This window comes from Suillus paluster (assembly GCF_016628075.1).
Source record: "Suillus paluster strain FC165 chromosome Unknown EDB91scaffold_333, whole genome shotgun sequence".
NCBI classification, from domain to species: Eukaryota; Fungi; Basidiomycota; class Agaricomycetes; order Boletales; family Suillaceae; genus Suillus; species Suillus paluster.
In genome coordinates this window covers 3,464-11,756 of record NW_024537893.1, presented here as the reverse complement: position 1 = coordinate 11,756, position 8,293 = coordinate 3,464, and the positions used below count along the sequence as shown (strand labels likewise).

Here is an 8,293-nt window from a genome sequence, read left to right as displayed (position 1 = left end):
AAGAATTGCCCACACTATAGGAGAAATGTCAAAAATGTCACTTCAGAGATAATATATAGGGCAGTCAATTCTAAGTGGTTTTTTTTTTAAAAAAAAAAAGATTTGTTGCTGAGATATTGGCCTCACAAAATCATGTTTCTCTACTAGGGGTCGGCGATGCTGACTTACACCTTGCTTGATCCAAGCTGATCCTATTTATTTCTCTTTTTTCATGTTGCACATTGTGATTGCGGCACGCATTTATTGAATCAGATACCGTTGCTAGCTCTTTCTTTCCTAAGTCAAGTCATTACTCTCGATCACTCTTTTAACTCTCCTCTGCTTTCATCCATCCGCATCTTTTTCGGGGGTGGGAGTTTGGTAGGCGGAGGAGAGTGGTGCATTCGGATAGGACCGGCATGTGGGTCACTTCTGTACACATTTTCTTTCTGCTTTCCTGAGTCTAAGATCAGAATTTGCTTGATATTTGTGCGGAATGAATCATGAGGGGGTGTCGACTTGGGAAGGTAAGTATGATGGAGAGTGAAGTGAACTTCAACAAGTGCGTTGTGCAGCAACTTGTTGACGTTCGCTGGTTCGACGAATGTGTCATTAGTGTCGTAGACACGGAGCGGTACAGCTTTGTAATTGGCTTTGATGCCTTCTAAGTCGTTGATGTAGTCTTCTTTGATAGGCCAATGAGCCATTTCGGTGTCCATCTTGGTAGCAAGAGTAGATACGGATGGTGCTTCCCGTGGATTTTCAAGATCTTCCAAATACACGGCACATTTTACAGATGTTGGAGAATCTGGAACAGGAACATCCTGCTTTAAGATAAGTAAATTACTTTGCGGTGTTGTGTTTTGATGCTCACCCTTTTTTCAAATATGTTCTTAGCAAACCTGATCGTGTTCTCGTTGAGCATGTCTTTGCGATATTGAGATTTGGCTCCAAGATTTTGGATGTTACTGAGTAGTGAATATGTCCTCATGAAGTCTTCATCAAAGCCATTGGCACCGCGTGGTCTTTCACCGATGAATTGGAATTTAGCTTTGTCCAGAGTACCATATTGTGGATCTTGATAGCTTCCACTCGGCGAGCATTGAAGTCTGAAATCCACAACGTGCACTATGGCTATTCCAATATAGGGGTCGTCAGTGAGTTTGTCCATGTAGATGTGACCTGTACCACCCGGTGTGGGTGAGGAAAATAGACTCTGTGTGAATCAGAAGTCTAACAAGGGTGTGAGGCTTATACTCGTCCCGAGGGGATTGCTACTGGGTAGTGAGTCCTCAAATAAGTGCGAGGAAACAAAGACTAGACTCTGTCTAGCGACCCGAAGGGTTCCGGTCCTTACTAGGACTGGGAACACGAAGATGCAGAGGGTTCCCAACGAGCGGAACCCAGTGCGCGACAAGCGGAACTACGGGGAACTAATGGAACTAATGCGGAGCAAACAGGACAAACGGGGAACAAACGGAACTAATGGGGAACAAATGGAGGGAAAAGAAACTATGAGCCTGCAGGAGGATGATTGGGCGAAGTCGGACCAGGCTTGTGTCTGGTACTTGCTCCAAGTCGTCGGATCCGATGTCAGGCGTTTCAAGCGGAACTCATGGGGGCGGGAACGATGCAATGTGATCAGGAATAGATTCAGGAAGATATTTTAAACAGTGAGTGGAGTACTGGGAAGTACTCTGTAAGTTGAAGTGGAGTCGAGTCTATCAGAAGGTAAAAAAACTAAGATCCCATCTATTGCTACCTATATAGGAAGGGGTTCCGAAATGTGATATGCTACAACTGGGTGAGGCTGTGAGATAAGGAATCGGTCCCAAGTAGCGGAAGGATCCATATAAGTACCGTAACACATGGGAAATGAGATAGGGACATGTTAGTGACACGGGGAACGTAGCTAGTACTCACCAGCGAGGATGGAAGGACATGGACAGGACGTAGGAGGATGTTCCGAAGGCTGAAGGAATATAATGTGTGTGGTACGTGATTGTTCCGCTGGGTTCCGTGTAGCGGACGGGTCGGGGAAGATGCGGATGGGTAGCGGAACGCGCAGGAAAATGGTGGGAAGGCATGGGAAATATGTGGGATACAGGCCTACAGTGGGGATGTTCCCCACACCGGACGCCATTCTGCGTGTTGCGCAATTTGAGGAGAGATAGCATAGTTGGGGTTGTCTTTCATAGTGCGGTGATATGATGTGCTGTCGAAGACCATTGTGATAGTACTAGTTGAAGGTTACTCACGTCGTTTGGTATAGGGGCATACCAGTGTCGCCCCCTTTTTTTTTCAGTGACTGTGACAATTGAGTATGATGTATTTGTTTTTCTTTCTTGACTGAGATGTTAGTTGCACTCCTCATTCATTATGGATTTGCAACCCATCGACGTTACAAACATTCCTGCACATATCAGCCATATGAAAAACACAGGTACTACAAAGTACAACTTCATCACTCCGTCCACAATGAAAAGTAAGAAATTTATAGCGCAACATGACATGCACTGATCCATACCACAGTTACCGAGTACCGAGACATAGCTGCAATGATACTGGACCTGCTCGTGATAACAGACCTCATTGCAACTAGCCATACTTGTCGAATCATGCAAGAATTAGGCCAAGAGGTTATATGCAGAAGATTTAGGCATATATTGGAACCTTTTGCGGGCAATCATTTGCCGAGTTTCCTCTCAGCTCTATGGCATGGTAATGGTCTTATAACTGGATCGTCCATATGAGCGATGATGGGATACAACAATAGCAGTGACTCACGGGACCTGAACATTCTTGTCCCATATACAGGTTTTGACACCTTACACGAAACCATCGAACACACACTCGAATATACGTCCATTTCAAAAGTAGCGCATCCTGCCATTGCAGCCTCGATTGGCATATTTTGCAAATACGCATCAAAACACTGAATCATCATGCTATCCGCATCCCATAAAGACCAGAATATTCTCCACATCATTCTGAACGCCCCAACAACAGCCAACATGCTATTCATGACTACCGGAGGACTTTGTTACTTCTACCCAAATTTTTATCATGCAGGAATTGCTATTCAAAGCCACAGTGGAAATTTAGTCCCATATGACAAGAAATTGGGATGTGCCGGAGAAGTAACGGACGAATTTGAGATGCAGAGAGACATGTCCTTCCTCAACAGGACCTGCGATGATTTATGTCCCACATTTTGGCACCACGTCCAAGAAAAACATTGGCGTTTATCCGTCAATTGGAATGTAGAAGATTCAGTCACCAAAGTTTTCCATGACATTGATGTCGAATGGCGATTGAACAGAGAGTGTACAAATAGCGAATGCCCTCACTGTTTTATGGTGATGTCACAAAACTTTGAATGTGCTGGTGCCAGTAACCGTAAGTTTCTCCTTGAACCAGACAAAACACGCATGCTGACAAGCCTACACAGGTGATGATGTCAAATTTTTACCCAGTGAAATATGGTATCACAAACCAGTAAGCAGAAATCAGTCTGCTGATACCTAGCTAAAATCACCACCAGCCTTTCGTTCAACTAATTAAAGGAATATTTTATGGCGGACAATGCCACCAACCTTTCCTTGTACCAATTCCAGTAAAAGACGGTATCGATAGCCCTCCTACACTTGACGACCTTGACATCAATTACTGGGTAAAACAGTACAAGCTCTATGAGTGTACATCCACTCGACAGCACTTACGCAGGACCTTTATCACCATTCCTGGCTCTAACATGACTATCAATGGAAAATTTACTTTATATTTTGAAAGACCAGGTCATTCCATTGCTCTGAACCAACTCCTTTCCAGAATGTCGAGTATGACTGGGAGCAAAGAGACATTTCATGGAAGTATTCTAGTCATTAAGCAAACACGACATGTACCAAACCTCATAGTGAACATGACGAAACAGGATCAACTCGTTGCAAATTTCCTCATATTGAGGTACGTCTCACCTTTCTGCAAGTTCTAAATTACACTGAAGAGATACCAGTGCTTTACATTACCATATCCTAACAGATGCGTGACTTTTGCAACAGTATGTCCATGATATGAAGTATACTACGTAATGTTGTCATGGTGGAGTGCTCTCTTCGATCGTGCTACTGAGTAAGTCTCTTTGCCAACATCATATGTTTGTGGAGCAAATCTGATGGACATCAGATAGAGTTGTGGAACCACCCATATTCATCTCCTGGCTTCGGCAACTAACGATCATTGATGAACACGGTCAGTACGTTTGCAATGTAAATCTTACTTGACACTATAAACTGATTAATCGCTCTTAGACGAAAATTGATCGTGCGCCTGAGCTCCATGTCTGGCATCTTTGTTTCTCTACATGATCTGTATCTTTATAATTCTATCAGTCCATATTCTCCTCTAAAGTATCTCTTTTCTGTCAAACTCGCTAAGCCGTCCAAGCGCTGACCTTCGTCTTTGAGATCTTGCGAAGGATGTCGCGTAAACAACTCGTTTTCGAAGTCACGCAAGAGACGGATGCTCTGTCCCCCTTTGCTTCTCGACAGAGCTACATAAGCGTTAATGGGATTCAAACTGAACGAAGTTGTTTTCCCTATGTCGACGATAATGCGTTCTATGGTCTGTCCCTGTGACTTGATGTCCGTGAAAGCATATCCTGGTGTCAACGGCAGCTGATGGTGCGTTACGGTGCAGTGAGGTTTAGCATGGATCGGGAATTGATGGACAGAAGGTACTAAAGGCACTTCTCCTTCTTTGAATTCCGGGCATGATATGGATGTTGTGAAATTGAGACGGACAATCACTGCAGCTGGTGGATACTGTAGGTAGACTTTGTTGTCTTTAGGTGCATGTTTATTTGTTTGTTCTCAAGAGTCCAGCAAGATATCAACAATAGTTCTGCGCGAGCCGTTGGCCAGATTTGCTCCGGTAGCGATGTTTTCGGTAACCATCACCTTCATGCCTATTGCAAGTTGAATCTGTATCGGCAAGTGCTGGGTTTCATCGAGAGATAGCTTTGTGGTTGCAAGCCGCTGCTGCATCAATAATGGAAGACCTTTGGATGTATCCTCTGCTGAAGCGATATACAATAGCGAGCCGCTGAATTTGCAGTGCTTCATCACCGATAATGTATTCCACCTATTCCGCACACTGTTCCATGGAGTGACCAACACTGCATCGTTCCAGGGAGAAGAATTGAAATCAGGAACGCAACAAGCATCATTAGTGATAACTAGGTTCTGTATTTCTTGCAGATCACCAGCGGTACATTCTCCATCCCATGCGCGATGCAGTATACCTTCCCAGACCGTATCTTCTATCCGCATTTGCTGACGAAGACAGATGATGATATGGAACTGTTCAAACAAATGATGTCCCAGCTCGCATTTCTGATTTGGAGGAAGGTGCACAAAAAGGGTTTTTTTGATGTTACCGATCGGTCCAAATTGGTGAAAATCAGCGATGAGCAGGATGCTCAATGCTCCAAATGGGATCGCGCTGTCTGTCTCCTCTTCTGCACGAATTATACCCAGCACCTGTAAGCATTGTGTCCGGATCATTAGCTGATTGAATACTATGACTGAAAAGTGTTGTTACACTTACCTGTGACAATAGAGTGAGTTGTTCTGCTGTTAACATGCTACTTTCATCGATGACGAGCAACAATTTGTCGTCCATGTTATTGTGTCGTCGGCGAGCCATATCAGGATGTGGATGAGTAGCCCATTTGTCGGTATGGGATGTTTGATGGGGTGGCAGGCCAGCGCAAGAATGCAAAGTTGAACCTCCGATGATACAGGCTGCGACTCCTGACATTGCTGTACGTGCTAATTTTGATTTGCACCCGTGCTGAGCAAAGGTCTTTGTAATAGCGTTCACCAGTTTTGATTTGCCTGTACCGCCTTCACCCGTAACCAACATTAACAGCTGTGGACAGTGTTCTCCAGAAAGATGGGCGATTAAGTGATTGCGAACGATGGTGTGTGCGATGAGTTGTTCTCTATCCAACTCCGGGCATCACATTTGATCTTCAGGCTGTTGAGGTTGCATTTGTACAGTCGGGAGCGAAGCAGGGATAGGGACGGCACCTTGAGATGCAGTGTGTACAGAGCCGGTATCTAGTTGTTCTGTAGCTGGATTGACCCGCTCTGCATTTTCTGAATGCAGTGCAATGTCTCGCCATTCCGTGTAAATATGGACTTCATCTTCTGAAGCGCGTCAGCAGGGTTGACGTGGTGCGGTGTACATGGGTATGTCATTGAAAATGCCAAAGTCTTCAGCAATATTGATGGCGACATCAGCGTAAAGTAATTCCCGCGTAGGGTAATTGTCCTTCATCGCATTTTCAATATCTTCTTCCGTTATGTCGACTTGAGTGTCATTGGAATGTAACGGAGGTGAGTTGGATACATCTGCAGTTTCATCGGCATCGTCTGTCTCTTCGTCATGACACTCAGAAGCTTCACTCCACGCTGTTCCAAACTCTTTCCCGATGTGATTTTCCCGTGCTTTATCAGAGCACTCATAGAAGTATTGAATGTTGTCTATTGCTTTCAGAATCTGGGGTGAAGCTGTTTTGGAAAATGCGAGAAAGACTTTGGTAAACGTCAAGTGAGGGGGCTTGAGATTGAGCAACGATCTCCAAGGTTTGAACAGAGCCAGCATAGACGCGCAATATAAAGGATAAGACTGCTCGTCATTTCGACGTGGCAGCCATGGACCAGGAAAATACGGCATCGTTTCGTGATTGTCACTGCGTAGTACACGACAGTGATTGTCGTGTCCGGAAGACGACATGTATTGAATTCGATTATTGGTTTTCCATCGAAGCGATGCTGGCTCTTTGTCGTTTGATACGACTACATCATAGGTATTGAGGAAATAATCGATATAACTGAAGTGTTCTAACACATCACCACGATCGATATATTCTCAGATTTGGTTGATGCTACCAATCCACGCGGAGCAACTGAGCATGACACTCAATCCCGATTCAGTCCTCTCACCTGGGCTCAAAGCTTCGTCTCTAGCATGCTACGCAGACGAGATGGATTGAACCAGTTGCATGTGCCACCAATAGTCGACGTCCCGTTAACAGCGGGCAAGCCTGTGAACTTTTTGGCTTCTATGTTCTTTATCACTGTCTCAGGTTGACGTAGAGGAACTATCACGCAAGAGGGAAGAAAGGTGCGAGCTCCTCTCGACCTCCCAGTCTCCATACTATGCAACAACACAGCGAAGCGACCCAGAACAATCTGTCATCATTACGGCAACCACCCGCCACTGCCACGGTGTCCACGATGGCTCCTGCTGGCACTGCAGACGCGACTGGAATAATCTTGCAACCTGACATCACCATAAGACGGGCTGGATGGCGGGCGCGTTCTATGCTGTGAGTTTGTTGCATACCTATTTAACACCCAGACCGTCAACACTAGGAGGCAACTTGGCGGCTTTCGTGCACCATTGGCAATATTCTCTGTTGTCTCATAATTTGTCCATTGCTGGAACATTAAGACACCCTATCGTCATTTACAGGCTAGTTAGAGATGAACGTGACCAATGGTCACACCACATTGCTTCATTAATCCGGAAAAATAGTCTTACTCTACCACCGCTAAACCTCATGCCCCCAGACGTATATCTTTCAAGAGCTTGACTTGATTGTGGTTCAGGTAGCATTCACAGTGCGTCTTGCTCTTGATGTTGATACTGGATTTGCATACGCACTAATGTTCAAACAAAATAAATTTGATCCAGCTAGCCCGTACACAAGATGATCATTTTCGTGAAGCACGATTCAGAGCGAATGAGATAAATCGGACGTAGTGTTGGAGCAGGGGAATAGATGTGTGGAACAGGTAGTGTTGTGGGCAGAACAGGGCAGCCATTACACACGGAAGTGTTATTTGCATCTTAGGCGCCACTTGGTGAAGTGATTTGAAATTGCCGGTACGGTGGAGCGGAAATGGCCACTGGTCTGGACACCTGCCCCAGTCAAGACAGTATTGCAAAGTTGACGCTCGACGAGCTCCTTGGTTTTTCGTTTTCCAACCAACAAACTTCAGGCTATGATGTCACGGCGATCTTGGGTCAGTCCTGGTGTGGCCTACCTCATACATGGCTTGCTTTCCATCGTCTTTCCGGCAGCTTCTTCCGTCATTATCGTAGTACGGCTGGCCTCTCTAGAAGGCTTTCGAGTCTCTCCATGGCTTATGTCTGCGATGGTTTTGAGTGCAGCGCCTCTGGGGTTCGCGGCTTACGTTCTTGCGGATGGGAGATTGCAGCAACGAAAGGCCGATCGACTGGG

General features: G+C 45.4%; 5 protein-coding genes across 5 annotated transcripts; 1 reads left to right on the top strand and 4 right to left on the bottom strand.

Moving 5' to 3' along the window:
- Positions 1-299: 299 nt before the first annotated feature.
- Positions 300-1,150, bottom strand: EDB91DRAFT_1089381 (uncharacterized protein; the record flags this gene model as incomplete). The annotated part of the gene is made up of 2 exons (XM_041316573.1): positions 300-803; positions 854-1,150. 2 exons carry the CDS (start codon positions 1,148-1,150, stop codon positions 300-302), a joined length of 801 nt encoding a protein of 266 aa, XP_041168664.1.
- Positions 1,151-2,924: 1,774 nt separating this feature from the next.
- Positions 2,925-4,470, top strand: EDB91DRAFT_1340947 (uncharacterized protein; the record flags this gene model as incomplete). The annotated part of the gene is made up of 8 exons (XM_041325729.1): positions 2,925-3,378; positions 3,431-3,477; positions 3,524-3,677; positions 3,777-3,945; positions 3,995-4,110; positions 4,169-4,234; positions 4,290-4,388; positions 4,446-4,470. 5 exons carry the CDS (start codon positions 2,925-2,927, stop codon positions 4,026-4,028), a joined length of 858 nt encoding a protein of 285 aa, XP_041168663.1. The 3' UTR covers positions 4,029-4,110; positions 4,169-4,234; positions 4,290-4,388; positions 4,446-4,470.
- A 380-nt stretch (positions 4,471-4,850) lies between these two features.
- EDB91DRAFT_1065704 (uncharacterized protein) lies at positions 4,851-5,543 on the bottom strand (the record flags this gene model as incomplete). Its single annotated transcript, XM_041314793.1, has 1 exon — positions 4,851-5,543. One exon carries the CDS (start codon positions 5,541-5,543, stop codon positions 4,851-4,853), a length of 693 nt encoding a protein of 230 aa, XP_041168662.1.
- A 178-nt stretch (positions 5,544-5,721) lies between these two features.
- On the bottom strand, positions 5,722-5,991 carry EDB91DRAFT_1008933 (uncharacterized protein; the record flags this gene model as incomplete). Its single annotated transcript, XM_041312376.1, has 1 exon — positions 5,722-5,991. A coding segment is annotated over one exon (270 nt), but the record flags the coding sequence as incomplete, so codon positions are not given.
- Positions 5,992-6,000: 9 nt separating this feature from the next.
- EDB91DRAFT_1289639 (uncharacterized protein) lies at positions 6,001-6,763 on the bottom strand (the record flags this gene model as incomplete). Its single annotated transcript, XM_041324829.1, has 2 exons — positions 6,216-6,763; positions 6,001-6,191 (listed from the first exon to the last, which is right to left on the bottom strand). Exons 1-2 carry the CDS (start codon positions 6,718-6,720, stop codon positions 6,001-6,003), a joined length of 696 nt encoding a protein of 231 aa, XP_041168660.1. The 5' UTR covers positions 6,721-6,763.
- Between the last annotated feature and the right edge of the window lie 1,530 nt (positions 6,764-8,293).